Below are 18,858 nucleotides of genomic sequence, written 5' to 3'. Positions count from 1 at the left end.
GTATGTTCTAATTCTCATTTTAACAAGACTTACGGTTAGCTAGGTTGCACTCAAAGAAAAAAGAAAATGCTGTCATGTCAGCTGAAAGTCGTAAAGGTTCGATTTTCTTATTATGACCACGCGCCTTGTATAGCTGACGGGGCAATTCAAGCGTGTTTAAGGCGGGGCTCTATCTGAAATATGCCTTTTTTTTTTGCAAAGTGTCGCAACCATGATTTTCATCAAAACTCTAACTTAATATACATCCAACTAAAAAGCTAATTGCTTGCAAATTATAATTGCTATGTCAATTATTGTAATTTGACACCGGGCTTTCAAAGTATCACATGCTGTGCATGACCCCTATGCACTTGAGAGAAGATTTTTATGTACAATTTAAAGAAAAAAATATTTTTACTTGTATTCTTAAGTAAACAAATGACCAGCTGATGTGAATGAGGGATTTTGCAAAATTCGAAAATGCGGAACTCTGACAACCATCTTAAGTTGCACAATCTAAATTGTGAAACATTTATTTTGATAACTTTTATCCTAAGAATATATTCTACGGCAAATTTCCTCATTCGTAGCAATTAACCCGGTGAGATCTAGCAATCCTAAAAATGTGAGAAAATGTGAGATACCTTTTCTCAAAGGCAAAAGTAACTCGTTTTGAGAAAACGAGCTTTGAACTTACAGGGAGAAATGCTTCTCAAGATAGAACTTCGATACCTTAAGATTCAAATTCCGATTAAAAAAAATTCCAGATTTTTACCCCCCCCCCCCTCCCCCCCATTCACACAAAAAAAGTTTACCTACCCTAGCTACGCCTTTTTAGTCGGTCTCCTTTGATAAAATAATGCTCCAAAATCACTTCAGAGGTATGCACCCTTTTGTGTTCATTTTTCTTTAAATACTTGATATGTTTTATAGTAATTTAAAGAAACACGCACGACCGACGAACTGCCGACACACCGTGACCTACCGACTGTCGGATGACTGTTTGCGACGACTGTCGGCCGACGCGTGGTGGGATCGTCTGTGAGATCGAATTCCCAAAATCTTGCAAGCTTTACGCCAATAATCACTCTACACAGGGAAGCTCCACAAGTGTGGCCCTCTCATTGGTTCCCTCACGCACTTCCTCCCCATCGGTTCTCATTTTTCGAGGCGAAACCTCGTGGTTGTTCCCCGGTTTTTTCCACGCTTCCAATTCCGCACATTACCTTGTTCCCCGCAGGTAAGAAATACCGAAGAGTCCTGGGCTCTGAAAAACAAAATGGCAGTTGGCTCCTGACAACTGTTGTTTCTGTATGTTTTTTTTTTTTTTTTTGCATCTTTAATTCAGAGAGATGGAAGGAGCTCACCAAAGGAAAGGAGACCGTTTGGTAAGAAAACTTGAACTTGAAAAACAACGGGAGGAAATTCTTCTTGAAAGAGCAAGGCTTCTTTCACTGAAGAACGAGTTTGGCGAGAGACAATCCAAACCCTCTTCAGAAACTTCAAGAAACAGCTCTGCATCCACGTCGAAATTGTCAGCAGCAATCGAGAGGACGAAAAATAGAATTCCAGAATTTGAAAGGAAAGTTCAAACGCTGAGACAAGAAAACCAAACAAGAACGGATTTACTGAGAAAACCTTATGATGGAGAAATGGGAGTCGGGTCCTACGAACCTTGGCAGCTAGAAGATTTCTACTTTGTTCGAGAGTTTGTACGGTCATGGATTGACGAGGTTTTGGATTTTATAGTTCGAGAACGCCCCAGAAATACATCTGAGCACGAATTATCAACTATCGCTGAGCGGTTTTTTGAAGAACTTGAAGTGGAAAAGAGACATGATAAAATTTTCCAGTTGAGTTTTGATATTGAGGAGAGTATTCTCGCGGATGTTATTCACCAGGCTGCCAAGGAAACAGCTAGAGAAATTATGGCGTTTGAAGCTCAAACCAGGAACATGCTTGACGGTATCATATTGCATTCTTTTGATCTACAATCCCGAGCAGATGCCCAGAGTACCTTGATTAACAATGCTCTTTCACAAATGAAAAAGGAAGCTCAGAGGAAAAGGGATGTATGGTCTCACAGCCAAACGTTCCACTTAGAAGACAGTGTACAAGGAACTGACATGGCAGTAAATGAAGAAGACGACAGCTTTGATGGAACCATTCTGCACTTCCACAACATCAAACCTTTCAGTGACCTACCTGATGAAAGTCTACTCTCGGAGCAAGTTGACTTTCAAAATGAAGAATCAGAATTTTGGATGGGTAATGGTGTCGATCTTTCAACTCTGCCATTACCAAGACGATACAAAGGTATTTCATGTAGTGCTGTATCACCCAATGACAGCCTCATTGCCCTTGGCTCTGTTCAGGGAGATATTCTTACATGGGATTTGACAACCCACCCACCACGCATATTGAGAACTAGCCGTGGGAAAAATGCTGCTGTCTCGCAGCTCCACTGGAGTTTTGACTCTTCGTTAGTGGTCAGTCTCAATGAATATGGTGTTGTTACAGTATGGTCTCTAGGCAACACTGTATCTGTACCTTATGATGTGAAATCATTTGAACCCATTGAGCAGAATATTGGTTTTAAGTCCACTGCATTAATTCCCTTGTTCACTCTTGAACCAAGTGACTTGGTTTTCACAAGTGGACCATTTTCCAGGTCTAAAGATTTTGCACATGAAGCAACAGCAGTAGCATTCCATCCTTCTTCTTCACTTCTCGGGAAGCAAGCATTTTTAATGGTAGGATTAAACAATGGTAACATACTGAGACTGAAGTTCACTGATGTTTCATCTGTGATGTCTTTTCCACAAATTCACCCAGCAAATGGTACAACTCATAAGATTGGTGAAGACATTGATGCTGAACTGTTCAAAGCTCATCGTCATGGCATTACACTGATAAGTTTTGTAAACAACATTTCTCCCATGATAACTGCAGATGAGAAGGGATTTATTTACTTGTGGGAGTATTCCAGTGAACACTTATCGGGATTTGGCTGGTTTGTTCCCAGTATCAAGTACAGACTGAAGTTGTCAGAAATGACTTACAGGCCTGTTGTAGGAGCACAGGAGAAAGTTGAGTTCACTGATGTTGTGAAAGGTCCGAGTAGGAAACAGCATCGTCTCAGGTAACAACAGTCTTGAAAATTCAGTCTTCACTTCCTGGGCAAGCTTGATGACATGAGCGATGCTGTAGAGTTCCATTACAGGAACAGTTTTCATCAGTTACTCTTGTAATAAGTTGCATAAGAATAAATGTATGAAAAGGGTTTTGAAATTTTTTGTTTTTGTTTTTTTTTCAATTGAGGGTGAGATTAGAAAAGGGAATCCATGATAAAAATTCTGCTACATCTAAACTCTCTATATATATTTCCAAGGGTCTTAATAATAGCAGGCAAGTCAAGAAATTAAAGAAAATGCTTCGCTTCATTTTGTTGTCACAATTAGCATTTTTCTACTTATAAATTCAACTTCCAACACTTCGTACATTAGTCAACTGAAGATGACAGTTGGTTCTGTCAAAACATGTCTTTGAAACTTAGAAGTTTTGTCATTTTCTTTATATGAATGTAGTATATTTTTTGTAATTATTCACATTGGCAATCTGTATTTACATGTAATACACATGTGTGTAAATTGCTTATAATTACAAGACAATTCAGGCTTGGACAAATGAGCTAGAAGTGCTAAAAATTCTACTCAATTTTCAATTTACCGACAATGTTTTTGCTGTCGTAACACCAAGTTACACTAATGATGACTGGTATTTCTTTTGGAAGAGTGGAGAAGCAGTTGGCGTAAATTTTTTTTTTTTTTTTGCGTATTTTGTTTAGTTTTATGTTATTTGCATGTACTGTTTCGTTAATTTATTTGCTATAATTTTAAGCTATAATTTGTGGTACTTTGCTTTTTTAGGCAAGAAATGATTGCAAAGCAGAAAAAGACCCAGAAGTATATCAAATCACTTCAGTTGGGAAAACCATGGAAGATGGATGAGGAAGATGACAAAGTTACTTACATTTTTGTGCCAAAGAATGTCCCTGAATCAGGATCAACATTTCACTGTGTAACTTATAACACATCATCAGGTTTATTAGCCTCTTATGTCACCAAGCTGTACAAACCCGTTGAAATTCCATGCTCAAGGGTTATCTCCTGTGCAAAAAACTTTGCAGGAACTAAACTTGTGTACATGCTTCTGTTTCCCAAAGCAGAACCACAGGAAGCTCATGTATCATTTGTCATCATCAATCTTGAACCTGAAGTGAGCGTGAGCAAGAATTATGTTCACATCAGGCTCAGCAATGATGATTATGTTAAATGTTTGTATGGGGATACATGCTCCTTTGGCATCTCACAAGCCATAGATGCTACGGCAAGTGAATACATTGTGACCAATGTAAACAGCACTTTAACTGCAGTTTCCATGACAACAGGAAATGAAGTCATGGCAGAGACTGAGGATAAATGGGTGGGTTGCCATCTTAGGTTTAAGAAAGGCCAGATCCCTCCTACATCCAAAGTACAAGTCGCAAGTACATGCAAGGGGCTGCAAGTGCTTCTGTATGCCAGAAGGTCCAATTCAGCAATTTTGTTACAAGTAAGAGATGAGAACAATAAAGAACAACGTATTAGAACATGGAAAGCCTTGCAGAAATGGATACATGTTGACAAGCGGGATGATGAAAGAACTCCTGCTACTTTACAAACAATGAAGCAACTTACTTGGACTTTTGATGGGCATTGTGATGTGCATGTTCAGTGCTTCATGGAATCGTTGCTTCTTGATTTGATTGACGACGCTATTCAACTGGTTGATGGTGCATTTATCAATGAGCAAAGACAAATGTTCCATGCTGAAAACATTCAAATTCCATTTTTAAGAAAGACCTTGCAGTACTCAGAGGATACTGATGACAAGAGTGTGTCTGCTCATTCTGACAGAGAGACAAATTTATCAGCACAGTGGGAATAAACTAAATTTAGAATGTTATCCAACTTAAATTTGTGCTGAACAAAGAATGGACAAATGACCAAAGTATTATATGTGGTGCAACAACAAAGAATGTATTTGTATATACAAGGCTTAAGTCTGTCCAAAAAAGTTTTGATTATTAAATCTGATGCCCGTTTTAAAGAAAGATATAGATTGAAATAATATGATAAATGAATCAATGAGGTAGGGTAGTCTTTTTGTTAACAGCTACCCAGCTTTTTGAATAATTTGTTATAAAAGGGTTATTCCATCCTCAAAGGGTGTTTTCACAATGAAGACACAGAAATTAGGACCGACTGGACTAAACAAAGACTTTTAAGCTAAAGTGGTGACCTTCTAGACTGCTTGACTGCTTGGAATAAAACCAAATACAACCGAGAGACTAATATATACTATAGTAGCATCTACTGGTAGCATTTCGCATGACCTTACTTGGTAATAATATGGCATAATAGGGGAATTGTAAAGGAACATATGAGAAGGAACATAAATAATTTATTCTGTTTGTTCTTATCAGCAAAATTGACTCTTTAGGGGCTAATCTTGTAGCATCTGTCTAATTTTCTTCAAACCACTGTAATTTTCTTGGGAGAGGTTGTTTCTGGGAAAGAAAATTCTTCTTGATATTGTGGTCAAGTGAACAGAAGTGAAGAAAGAAGCAATCATAGATGCCCAGTGCATCCATGAGCTATTTTGTGTTTGGCACCGGATCATTGTAATTACTATGTGCTCCCTTAGTTCTCTGAGGTTCACTTGCCATTGATTTGAAGTAATGGTAGAGCATTTTAAGCTCAGCTGCTGCTGGCTCAGAGGTCAAGGTGCTCTTGCTGTAGCATAAGGTGGCCAGTATGGGATGCTAGTCCAGTGCTGGTAACTCCCCAGGTTTTCAGGTTGCCCCAATGATTCGCCAGTAATCATTTGGGCTTTACGTGTGATTTTACAATAGGCCCTTTGTAGCTAAGCCATCACATGACCTATTTTTCATAAAATTATGGCCTATAACTTAACGAATGCCAGAAATGGAAAAAGCATGTCGAAAATATCAAAATGGCCAAGTTTGAGGCCCCCATCATTAAAGAAGGAGATTTCATGACTGTCCGAATTTTTAAAAGAATAAGAAGATTTGTATGGAAAAAGTTGCGGGAGAGCAAGGCCTTGTTCTCCAGCAACATTTTAATACAAATCCTCTAAATTTTCCGAAAATTCAAACTGTCGTATAAACTTACTCTTTAATTCCAGGAGCCTCAAACTTGGCCATTGCGGTATTTTCAATGCGCTCTTTCCATTTCTGGCATTCTTTAAGTTATAGCCCATAATGTAAAATTTTTCTGAGAAAAATTTGGTCACGTGACCCCAGCTGCAAAGGGCCCGTTGAGGGAAATTTTCCAAGGGCTGGTTCGAGGATACCCAGCTCCCCAGGCGATAATCACGGCCAACATGGCGGAAGGAACCTCGACGAAATTTCCGAATGTTCCTGATGTGGACATTGATGCTAATGGACGTTTCAAATACATTCTTATCAAAGTGATGGATAAAACACAGGGTGGTGCTTTCAAATACATAGTAAGAGGATTCGACTGGGTGGATTACCACGGTAAGTTGAGAGACAGATCACTGTAACGTTGAACTTCTTTAGCTTAAGTTGATGCTGCAGACTGTTGGGGGTTCACTAATCATTCGATTGGGTTTATATATTTTCTCTCCAAGAAATGCATTCCCTTGCTAAGCTGAGTTACATGAACTGTATAGTAACATCGGTAAGATCGAAGGCGGGCTGGTTTTTCTCAAGGTGTATCTTAATTAGAGAAAACAACTGACACTGGACTCAAATCTATCACCCACCCCTCTTCAGCTATGTATACCTGCCAACTCTCACGCATTATGCGCGAGTCTCACGCCTGCGGATCTAAAATTGTGATCTGACGCACTCAGACCAATTTCTCACGCCTAACTGACAATAGCGAGTGTAATTGCTTAAAAACCGATTAAATAAACATTTCATTTTTTTTTCGGTGAAAAACAGTTGGTGAGTACAGCAAAAAAGCGTCTTCAAGCTTACTCCGTTACGCGTACTGAGTTCGCGACACCAACTCGTGTTTAGATTGTGTGATGTGACACGTTTCCGGTTTACTTTGTCATGGTTAATCGATAATAGGAAATCTTCGGCAATCTTCAGAAGTCGGCGGAAATCTTCGGCAATCTTGGGAAGTTGGCGGAAATCTTCAGCAATCTTCGGAAGCTGTCGGTAAATCTTTGGAAGAGACGAAAACTCTTGCGCATTTTACTGAAAAAAAGTTGGCAGGTATAGCTATCTCAAAATTCACCATCAGTCTCTACCCAAAAAGATCATTATTTTCAAACATCATTTTATCCAGAAGAGTAAACAAGGTGCTGACATTTCACACCCTAAGAAACATTCATCTAATACATACTGTTAAACCATTAGTAAGTATTAACCCAGTTGCCTGGGTGGCTTCAGCCAACAATGCGGTCCATATGTTGAGAAGGAAGAGAAGGGTAGAAGACTGAGGGGAGGAGAGGAAGTTGAAGAGCCCACAAACCTGAAATAGTCATCTGCCTTACCCATGAGAGTGAGTGGTGACGTGAGAGCCAGAGAGGGAGGGTGAGAGGTGGAATGCATATCAGAATGGGTCAGTAGAGAAAAAAAAAAAAAAAATTAAACCAAAATAGCATACATAACACATAATTTAAAAAATTAAGTAGCAGTAGAGCAAGTTAACACTAATAATCGAGAACAAAATGGGAAAAGAGAACCTCATACTATTACTAATTAAAGAGCGAGTACTAATTAAAGAGTGACAGATACTCAAAAAGCCATCAAAAAGTTGTCAAAAACTAATGAAAAACTTTCCTCAAGTTGACAACTGTAAGGAGTGTAGCCCTGTAAGCATTTTCTTCATATTACATAATAAACTACCTTGATACTAACTTAGCTTGCTGGGGAGCATTGGCCCTTGGTTATTTTGTACGCGTAGGGAGCCTTGCACTCAGTCCATACTGCTACCAATGGGCCTATATATCTCCCCAGTACAGCCCTTGTGCTTGGTTAGTACAGTAGGTTAATATTTGTAGCTAACCCTTTGTATTGGAGAAACCAAGTGTATGGTGATAACGTTTTTGCTTAAATATCCCTTCAGCTGACATATATGATAAAGTTGAGGCTGAAATTGAAAGTCGGGGATTGAAAAGTGAGTGTGTTGGTGGAGGACGAATACAACATGACAGAATTGACAAAAAAATCCTTGTGTATGGCTACTCCATGGTAAGCTAACATGTTTTTTTGTTGTACACTGATGACTTCCTTCTTTAGAAAAATTGGAAATCAAGCGGATTAACACTCTATGGAAAAGTACTAATAATTAAATCTTTGGGGTTGTCTAACTTAATATACTCAATTTCAAATGTTAACATCCCTAAGGAAATAGTGCCAATCGTAAAAGATAAAATGTTTCATTTCCTTTGGAAAAATAAGAAAGACAGAATAAAACGGACTAGTATGTACCAAGACCTTTCTACGGGGGGCTTACGGATGGTTGCCGTCAAACTTACGATAAAATCGCTCAGACTTGCGTGGATCAAAAGACTTCTCTTTAGAGATAACTGCAATTGGAAAGTAGTGCCGGACTATTTTTTTAACAAACATGGAGGTCTCAATTTCCTGCTTCAATGTAACTACGATGTCAAATATTTAAGGCACATTCCAACATTCTATAGAGTCATACTTATTGCATTTGATGAAATCAAGAATCTGTACAATTATGATCAAGGAACCGACACCATTCTCTTTAATAACAAAGAAATCTTGGTTGATGGGAAACCGCTACTTATAAGGGAATGGTTTATCAAGGGTATACACACGATCCAACAGCTTTTTAATGAAAATGGTCAATACCTAACTTTTCAAGAATTTCAAGCTAAATATCATTGTAACACAAACTTTCTCCAGTTCTGTCAAATCTTGAGTGCAATTCCTGTGAGCTTGAAGAACAGAGCGCAAGTCCTAGGGCAAAATTTGATCTTTCATCAGAGAGAAAACTGGAAATTTTTTTTACTGAATGAAACTAGTCAAATCAATTTTGAACGGTATAGGGCAAGAGACTATTACTGCCTACTTCTCGCTAAGAAACACCAATCACCTCATACTGGCCCGGAAAGATGGAAAAGAGATATTTCATTAGACACAGAGAATTGGACAGATGTTTTTAAAATGGCTTCAAAAACATGCAAAGGAAATAAGTTGAAAGAATTTCAATTCAAATTTATTCATAGGATTGTCATTACAAAGAAAGAACTCTTCAGATATGGGATAAATACAGACAGTGACTGCATCTACTGTGGTGAGCCAGACTCCATAGTTCACACCTTTATCAATTGCAAATTTACAAAAACCTTCACATGCAAAGTCGTTAATTGGTTTAACACTCAGAATGATTCAAACTTTAAACCAGATACAAAAGAAACGCTTTTCGCCACGTAACACTCTATGGAAAAGTACTAATAATAACATGGAGCTAGTGAGAAAATTCAATTACACGCTCCTCACAAATTTTACAGACTAGAAATCATTCCTCCTCCCCCTTCCCTGCGCTATTAGTTGTTTGTTTGCTCTTTTATTTATTTTGTAATTTTAAGTTTTCCTTTCCTTTTATTTTTCTCTTTCTCTTGTTTTCTTTCTTGTTTTTTATCGTGTTTGATTTGACTGTAGCTAATGTGTGTTGTCAGAATTAATTAATTACTTTACTTTATTTGTTTTCCTAATGTAAGTAAGTAACATCTCATGTTAATAAGTAAGGTACACTGTAGTATCAGAGTAGCCATACCAGAGTACTTTGTTATTGTAATTAACCGCGTGGCCATGGGCCGAGCGCGGTTCCTGTTCTACCCATGGTTGTTGTTGTTTTTTTCTTTTCGTGTCGGTGACTAGACCCAAACTTCCTCTTGGCCAAATGTTGAATCGTGCAACCTGTGATGTTTATTCGCCAAAAGCTGTTCAAAAATTAATACACGGACAATGTTATGGATATTGTTTTCTTTAATGTGTTAAAAATATGTTTTCTTTTGAGTTTATTGAAGCGTTGGATTCGAAGGAAATAATAAATATGCTAAAAAGAGGTATTGCGTCAGCTAAGGAATGTGCTGACATTGCATCTTCCACTTTCACTACGTGACAAATAAGATTGTGTTTACTTTGCAAGTTTATTTCGCTAGGAACAACAGTCTTTTTAGTTTTCCGAGTATTTTTCGTATTTTTAGACAAGAGAAGTGAATTGCCGTGCTGTAAAATTGAAGTGAGTTCAGAGATCAGAAGGAAAATTAAATATTTGCAAGCCAAGCAAAGAACGTGTCAGAACGTGCAAGGACTTTGTCATTGGTAGGGAAATAAACACTGTACTAAAGATAGCCATGGACAACGTAATTCTTGAATTATGTAATTCATGTGACTACTTTTCTAGCCCTTTACTTGTGGAAAAAACCAGTTAAATTTAATCGCGACTTCTAAGAAAGAAAGCTGTTGTTAATAGGGTTATTATCAAATCGTTCGTATCGTTCATGCCCATACATATCCTGAAGAAAGTTCCAGATTAAGACCATTACATCATCGGAGATTTCACAAGGGCTACGACTGATGGTGCATTAATACAGTTTGTGTTGATCAAGTGATGTGATGTCTACAGAAACAAATAAATCATCAAGGACTGTTTTGGAATGTGCACTGCATTGTAACAGTAGTGCTAAGAAAACAGTTAAATTTTAAAAGCGCAGTTATAAGATCTAACAGATCTTCTTGGTTGTAATTTGTGACACGTGTAATTTGTTAAAGACGTGTTACTTTAAATAAATGAATAAATAAATAATAATAATAATAATAATAATAATAAAAATCAGTTAAAAAAAAGAACACCCAGCAATTCTCTTAACTAACTTTTAGATGGGTTGCAGCTACTATAAATAGAGTGTGTATCCTTTTGTCAGTATCCTTAACTATAAACACGTCGCCATTTTGGAAAGCTCTAGTGCACATATAATAATATAAGTATGTAACTGGAAACGTTTGTTTCAGAATTAAACTGCAGGATTTAGAGTAGCAAGAACAGGATGTTCTTTTGCAGCTCACAAAACTCACATGACTACTTCTCCTGAAAGAAAAATAAATTAAGTATTAGAGGGACAGAAGTTACTGAGCTGATGACTTGAATGTTTTGACCATTAAACACTTCATATGAAAGAATTATCATGTAGTTAAACAGTAACAAATAAATGTTAACAGTCTGAGTGACAAATTTGCAGCTCACTGCTTAGATGTCTCTTTTCAGAGAAGTAGCATGAACAGAGGTACAGGACTGTTTCTGACAAACCTGTAGACCATTCAGTTGCTTCAGATGAATTAACTAATTGTGTTCACCTTGCAGTTAAATTTATTTGGGGGATAACATATTCCTAAAATTATTATTATTATTATTTTTGTTTTCAGGGGTTTGGTCGAGCAGATCACTCTATCACAGTGGAAAAACTGAAGAATGTCTATCCAGACTACCAAAGTATAACATTTTCTAATGAAGGTTACTAGGATCCAACTTGAGAAATGATAACAGAAGTCTAGTGAATAAATTTATTTATTATTAGATACAGCACATTCAGCATGGGATTTTTGAGTCACTGCACCAAGATCTTGACCAGTGAGCCATGGATGCCTATACACATGATGAAACAGTCAATCATGTGTCATTTCACTGTTTTATTGTGAGAAATACATGATTGTATCGTTGCTTTCTAGAAGCCTTTCTGAAGTTGTAAACAACTATGAGTTAATGTGACATTTTATTTCATATGGCTCAGGATTCGAATTGCTTTTAAACAGAAAACAGGTGAAAGGCTCAAATGAAGAATTGGCTATAGTCATCCAAGGGGTGGTCATGGATAATAATGCTATTCAATTGTTAAATCGCTATCAAGTTAATTTAACAAAACAAACTATATACACTATCCGCTGGATGGTGCTTTTCCTGGTGGATACTGTGATCTACCCTTAAGCTTACGTCTATGAATTTCTATTTTAAATATTATTATAGACAGTTGTAAACAAACCTTCACACTGATAAACTCTTGACAAAATTATTACTCGTCAACAGTTCAGCTATAAAGGACACTCACTAAAAGTCTATTTCACAGCTAATAGCAGCTATAGGTATAATGTATGGTACCATTACGGTACATTCACTACAGTTTTAATTTCTTTTCTATCTTAACACACTATGTGTTGGAGACAATAAAGACGAAAATAAGTTCCCCATACTGACTCTATTTCATGGGAGCCATCAGTTCTGCACAATCATTAAGTGAGAACTATTCTACAAGGTAAAGTAATAATTAATAATAATTAATAAATAATTAATAATAATTAATAAATGCACTCTCTACATACATGTAACTTTTTACACAGAACCAGTCTTCAAATTATTTACAATAGTAAGAATCAAAAACCTCACTAATTTTATTGATAAATGCACTCTCGACATACATGTATCTACTGACAGAGCATTACCAAAGACCCCTAGCTGGCCAGGAATGTTTTGCTAGTTACAAATTTATATTGAATGATAATATTTGTTAATGAAATTTCAAACTCAATTTCAATTTCCGCACTTTACACATAACATAAAATACATTTACCTGCATGACTTTGATAGGAATCACCTATGACATACATCAACAACTACACAGTCAAGTGACAGACAGCCATACAGATTTTGGAGCTGTTATGGACATCCAATGTACCTGCACTTTACAGTGTCAGAGTAAAGGGAGATGAGCTAATCAGAGACTGGACTGCTCTATGGAAGGTCTTGTTCGAAAAACTCGAAATTTTTTTTTGAGTAGCCACTGGGTATAAAAATCTTTCTCATATTTTTTAGTTGATTCAAGACTCAGATACTAGACAAGAAGGTCTACATGTAGACTACATAGATGTTCTTTGTGCCGGTAAGGGAATCTTTCCTTCCTCAAAGAGCCTCTGCTTATTATTATGTAGGAGGCATTTAGGAGGCTCTTTACAACAGGTTGATGACAAAAATGGCAACAACTTGTAAAATACATGTCACGGAAAGTCCAGGCGGAAATGAAATTTTATTGAAAAGGGATCGGATGTAATTTATGTCTGATCCCAAAACTAAAAAATTCTACATGTATATCTAACCGAATTCGCAAAAACATGCCCGCAGTGACTCAAAGACAGTCCCAGCGGCCAGAAGTCCTCTGACCACCCCCCCGGCTAGGAGATTGGCCAATTACGCATGCACTTGGCATGGACCACTCCAGCAGAGTGCCATGTCAACACAGAAGCCTCAAACAAGGTCAAACAACTGAGTAAAATACCCAGAAACAGTCAACATCAAGCTTATTTAACACTGAAAATTCAAATTCTAGCTAGTTGGAGGTGTCAGTAAAAGACACCCTCCCCTCCCCCCTGCTTTTGACAGCTGGTCCCCAGCAAGCCACCAGCAGATAGGCCAGGCATTGGGCCATGTGCCCAGCCTAGCCTTGACGGAGCCCCCCCTGGGTTTCAAGTCGCTGGCTTAGCCTGGATTCGGGCTTTGCCCGAATCCAGGCCAAAACCTAGTGGGCATGTTTTTGCGAATTTGCTTAGATATATATTTACTAGTTAAGAATAAATTAGGATTCTATCTTAATCAGTTTCTAACTGATAATTGTTTAAAATTGTGCTAACTCTAAGTCTGCACTACTAGGGTGACAACATACCAGTATATAATGATATTTATGTACAAATATGGTCAAGTTCTAAAATTCACAAGAATTTACGTGTAAGATGACCTAAAAATCTGATTACATATAATACTAGATGTATTTAACCTAGTAACTGGCTCAAGCTATTAAAGTAAAACTACATGTAAAAATATCACAACAGCTAATTTAGAAATGCCAGACTATTGGCTATGACTGACTATAATATTACTTGACTTTAGCTTTTGACTAAGGAGAATTTGAAGTCCAACTCTGGTCTACAACTTGTATGCATGCATCCTTCAGCCCTGCCAACTATGACCTAGAAATCTCAAGCTTATTATCTATTAGTAAGTCAGTGGCCATTGTTCACAAGCCAAGTACACTGATCAGCTAGAAACGTTCCTCTGCCATGGTAGTATTACCGGTGACTAACCCATAGCCGGATGAATTACCTGGAGGAGTTGGCTGCTGTCGCGAAGTGGGGGATGAATTTTTAGAAGCACAATGCTTCCAGTACAGCCATGAAAAAGATACCGAGATTAAATACAAAACCCCATCTTTCAAAACCTCATCTGCAGTTTGTCTTCCATGATATGACTGCCCAGCAAGAATCACCACAACAATAAGAAAACAAACGGCAAGAAAAGCTGCCAAACATGAAAAAAGTGACTGGCAACCATGATCACTGTCAGAAGATTTATATGTGAAGACCGTGTAGGTGAAGACACCAATAACAAGACAAACTACCAGCAAAACAGCGAGCCCCCAAGTTGGATTCAGCATAATACCAATTAACAGCCAACAAAAATGGTAAACAGTCAAGTTCGCACATTTTACATAGAAGGGCATAGCGTACCACTTTACTTTTTTAGGACAGGAACAATGTGTACTTCCTCCTACCACAAAACCTAGACCTGCAATCAATGGATATATTGCAGGAATGAAATTTTGAAACTTAGATGCCAAAATAATGCAATAAGTAAATGGAAATAGGGATATTACTAATAAACCATTACGTAAAATATCTATTGTCTGTCTCTCAATCTCTGGTCGTGTTTCTTGGTAGTTCACTACATAAGATGCCAACAATGGTCCACTCAGTATGGAAAAGAGACAAGAACAACACAAAATTATTCCTATGCGCCAACTTTGTCCTGTAGCCAAAATGTCTGGTTTATGGCCTTCTGTGACACACTCCGCAGAATTCAGCTGGAGATCTCGTATACTGGGTTTAACAGCCAAATCTTGAAGCTGAAGGGAGGGAAAATAATCTATTAGACATTTTCTTTCATTCAATTTCTTAATTAGTTATTTCTACTGGCAATTCAAGTTACTAGTCGAATAGATAAGCATTCTAGGGAGAATAGAGTTGTCATAATTGGCAATAGGTAAACTGTATGTAATACTTGATTTACATTTTAAAAAAGACCCCTAATAATAATATTAATAATCATATTAATATTAAATAATGTTTTTAATCATATGATAATAATACATATTGATCAAGTGTTACAATGCTATTAATAACAGATAAAATGATTAAAAACATACCTAAAAAATGGGGGCAGAGCTCTCCCTTCTCCCCCCCCCCCCCCCCACCCTTCTCTTCTTTTCTCTTTCTTCGTACTCTCTCTTTCCCCAATCATTGACTCGAGAGCCTGTTCACAGGCTAGAATTTATCCTATCTTTAGGAGGACTCAGGTTAATATTGATGTGAAATAACACTTTGATTTTAGATTAGAGAAACAGTGAAATTTAATGTAAATGATACTGATTACAATTAACTATTTATTTATTTATACTTACTGCTGCTAGTACTCCATCAATGTGTTCTTTTAATTTCCCCTGTGTCACGTCACAGCAGAGAATCGAAATTGTTAAATTTAACTATTGAGTGCGCCTTGTCACCATGATGGACCCGAGAGACCAAACTTCAAGGACCTTGGCAGGAAAAGCAGCGTGCAAACAGGATATGCTCCAAGTGTAGTTTAGTGCAGACACTGAATTCTCTGTTTTGTTTGGGCCATACACATTCACAAACACCTGAACTGAGGATGGCTTTTTGGCTGGGTACAAAGCTGATTCAATGTTGAAACTGTTCTCTGACTTTGCTAAACTGTTATAGACCTGTTCATAGGTGATGCCACTGCAGGAATTTGTTACATTGGTGGAATTGATGCAGTTGTTGAAAACAGTTCCCTCAGTAGTACGTTGAAGGAATGTTAAAATGACTTTCATGAAGAACAGAACAGCCAAATTGAATTGTGGAGACGGCATACCTGGAATAAAGCCAATGTCCTTGTTTCTTTGGATTCACTATACCTGTGGGACATGTTATGTTTTCTATGAATACAAAACTAATTGACACAGTACACTATAGGGAGTCTCAGGCTTTATATGATATCACCACCTCATAATTACCCTTTAAAAAACACGTCCTCAGTCATGAGATAAGTGATGATGACAAAAGCACACAGAAATGGCAGAAAGATTGTCCTCAGTTACAACAAAAATGTGGCAAAACTTTGTTTTACTAACATGTTCCTACCATTAGATGAGTGGTGAACTGGCCTGTGGCCTCATCAACTATCTCCTTTCATAGTTCACCACTAAATTTTCTCCAATTCTTATTATTGGTAAATTGATCACGTGACATGATAGTGTTCATCGGCAGAGACACTATCTGCCCATTGTGCCCATCTGAGTAAAATATCCAGATGGATAGTAGTACTCAACATAAAAACTTTTCTGTCAACAACTGTGGACTTGTAGGACAAAAAATCAAAGATTGATTGATTTGCACTTTAACCCTTTGACTGCCAACGGACCCTGAGTGGTCATCTTGGATAAGAGTTTTGATCTCATGCCGCAGCTAAAACTGGGGAATATCCGAGTGATATTTCCCAATTTTCAAAACTGCGCGTGTTGCGAAAAATATTTAAAGGATAATAAACACAGCGTCCATGTGGCGAGAAAATATGCTCGGATATTTGTCCGCGGACATTATCTGTTCCTAGAAGCGTACAGTTTTCCGAGGGCGTAGAATACAAGAATAAACTATATCTGCAATATAGTTACTGGGTTTTCTTGGCGTCCCGACAAGCGTTTTCGGCAGTTGTTTTAGGGTACCAGAGCCATTTAAAAAAAAAGCCGCAAGTTGTCTTCGAGAAAAAATCCTTAAAATATTTATAACTTGAGAATATCTGCTTTTCATGCCGTCAATGAATTGGTCGAGGCCCTAACTATAATGTTATTGCAAAGGAAAATCCACAGATAATTTTCGACTTACGCTGACAAGCCATGGACTTGACAGAATTTCGATAGTTCGAATATCGAAGTTTGGCTCGATCCGGACTCGACGGTTTTTATTTAATTACTCTCAAAAATATGAATATTAGAACAAACTAACCTTGTTTGGTTTACTTTGGCACAAAGGTCTATCAATATAGACAATATGAGCGAAATCGATTTTTTTGGCTGTGTACGCGATTTTGATGATCATATCTGATTTTTACTGACACTGACTCTTAAATAGCCTTTGATAATCTTCAAATACCTGGCATTGCTAAAGATTTGATTTGAACAAATACTCATCTGACGAAATCACGAATCACTGCCCACAGGCAACCAGATTTACATTTCACGAATCACCACTGAAATGTCTGAAATGCTATCAGTTTCCCGAATGACACAAACATTTCGGCCAATAAGGCCCGTTCCAAACGCCGCTCCATTCATGCGCCGAACCTAACTGATGAGTTAAGTACGGCAGAAGAGCGGCGTTTGAATCAGTTTGGTTCGGCAGGTTAAGTTTGGTGCGGCAAACAACATTAAATTCGACAGGGTCTGTCGCACTATGCGACGTTGGAGCGGCAGCTGATTCAAATGGCGTTCTCCTCATGTGTCGAACCTAATGCATAAATTACTGCAACGTATTTTTCATATAATGGGACTCGTGATTGGCTCAAAATTGAGTGGCACGACCAGTCATGCATGAAACTCGAAGTCGTGGCTAAAGTTATCAGAAACGGGACTGTGCCAGGCGAGTTTCTTTCACGCAAATTCATTTTTTGCTTTTTTTCGTGGTAATAGCCCAGCTTATGAGATTTCCCTTTAACAAGTCGAATTAACCGGGAGAAAACCTGTCTAAATACAAACACCGAACCTTGAGTTGAATTTGTTTCACTAAATATTACTGTAACAGCGAAATGTTAGTCACAGCTTTCCTATTTGGGCAGAGTTCTTGAATTCAGAACGCATATTTTCTCGTCGAAAATTGCTACCACCGGCTTCCCGAATTAAGTTCGACGCAAGTACGCCGTCTGCACCAGCCGGCGCTCCAAAGTCGCTCTGAAGTCGAAGTTAATCAAGTTTGGTTCGGCGGCATGAGTGGAGCGGCGTTTGGATCGGGCCTAAGGCACGGCACAACCATAATCCAACATTCAACACAGCCCTAATCAGACTAGATTTGGGATTTTTGAGCTTAGCTACAACCAAGATGTGTTATTGAGGTCAGTAGAAATATTTAACATTGGACTATAAACAACGCGATTTCAGACGCACCTGGCTAATCCCTAAAACAAATGGACTACATGTTCTACTTTTCATACAAAAAAGGAGTTCAAACAAAATTACCTCTGGAGAGAAGTTCAGACTTGATGTTTCTTGGCGATTCTTTAGAAGCTGAGCAAGATTTCAAGAATTACGTTGTGGCAGTACAGCCGAAGAAGCACACGGGTCAGTGATCATGTTTGAATAATTGATCACGACGGATTTCCACGAAAAACGAAAACAAAAACAAAAACAAAAAAACAAAAAACGGGAAGTCATCAAAAAAAGATGTCAGCACGTTTGCAATGCGAACGTTAGCCAAGCAAAAAAAAAAACATATTCGAGATTCATAGACTTGTGGTGTGTGTGCTATCTTAATGTTTTGCTGGCTTGGTTGTTTTTGCCTCGTCTATAAATTTTACGTATGAAAGCTTGTTCAGTTTGGGATTTACACTACGAGTGATATTTGAAATTCTCTCAAAACTGTACAAACCTTAAGGCGAGAGTTATTTAACATAATTTTCAAACAATACGAGACAATAACTTCTGTCCACT

General features: G+C 37.8%; 2 protein-coding genes and 1 pseudogene across 3 annotated transcripts; 2 read left to right on the top strand and 1 right to left on the bottom strand.

Annotated features, from left to right (window-relative positions):
* The first annotated feature begins 1,224 nt into the window (after positions 1–1,224).
* LOC110064881 (uncharacterized) lies at positions 1,225–5,511 on the top strand. Its single transcript, XM_089275710.1, has 2 exons — positions 1,225–3,121; positions 3,909–5,511. Exons 1-2 carry the CDS (start codon positions 1,332–1,334, stop codon positions 4,966–4,968), a joined length of 2,850 nt encoding a protein of 949 aa, XP_089131836.1. The 5' UTR covers positions 1,225–1,331; the 3' UTR covers positions 4,969–5,511.
* Positions 5,512–6,380: 869 nt separating this feature from the next.
* LOC149101597 (14 kDa phosphohistidine phosphatase-like) lies at positions 6,381–12,301 on the top strand. Its single transcript, XM_089275630.1, has 3 exons — positions 6,381–6,583; positions 8,148–8,272; positions 11,483–12,301. The coding sequence occupies exons 1-3, from the start codon at positions 6,427–6,429 to the stop codon at positions 11,576–11,578; spliced, it is 378 nt and encodes a 125-aa protein (XP_089131756.1). The 5' UTR covers positions 6,381–6,426; the 3' UTR covers positions 11,579–12,301.
* A 164-nt stretch (positions 12,302–12,465) lies between these two features.
* LOC149101596 (uncharacterized) lies at positions 12,466–16,101 on the bottom strand (annotated as a pseudogene). Its single transcript, XR_016202822.1, has 2 exons — positions 15,559–16,101; positions 12,466–15,003 (listed from the first exon to the last, which is right to left on the bottom strand). The product of XR_016202822.1 is annotated as an uncharacterized LOC149101596 (transcript).
* Positions 16,102–18,858: the final 2,757 nt, after the last annotated feature.

The sequence above is a fragment of the Orbicella faveolata genome, unplaced genomic scaffold (assembly GCF_042242905.1).
Source record: "Orbicella faveolata isolate gen_17 unplaced genomic scaffold, um_ofav_v1 contig_37, whole genome shotgun sequence".
NCBI lineage: Eukaryota > Metazoa > Cnidaria > Anthozoa > Scleractinia > Merulinidae > Orbicella > Orbicella faveolata.
The sequence above is the reverse complement of the archived record's forward strand: the minus strand, read 5'-3'. Positions and strand labels throughout refer to the sequence as shown.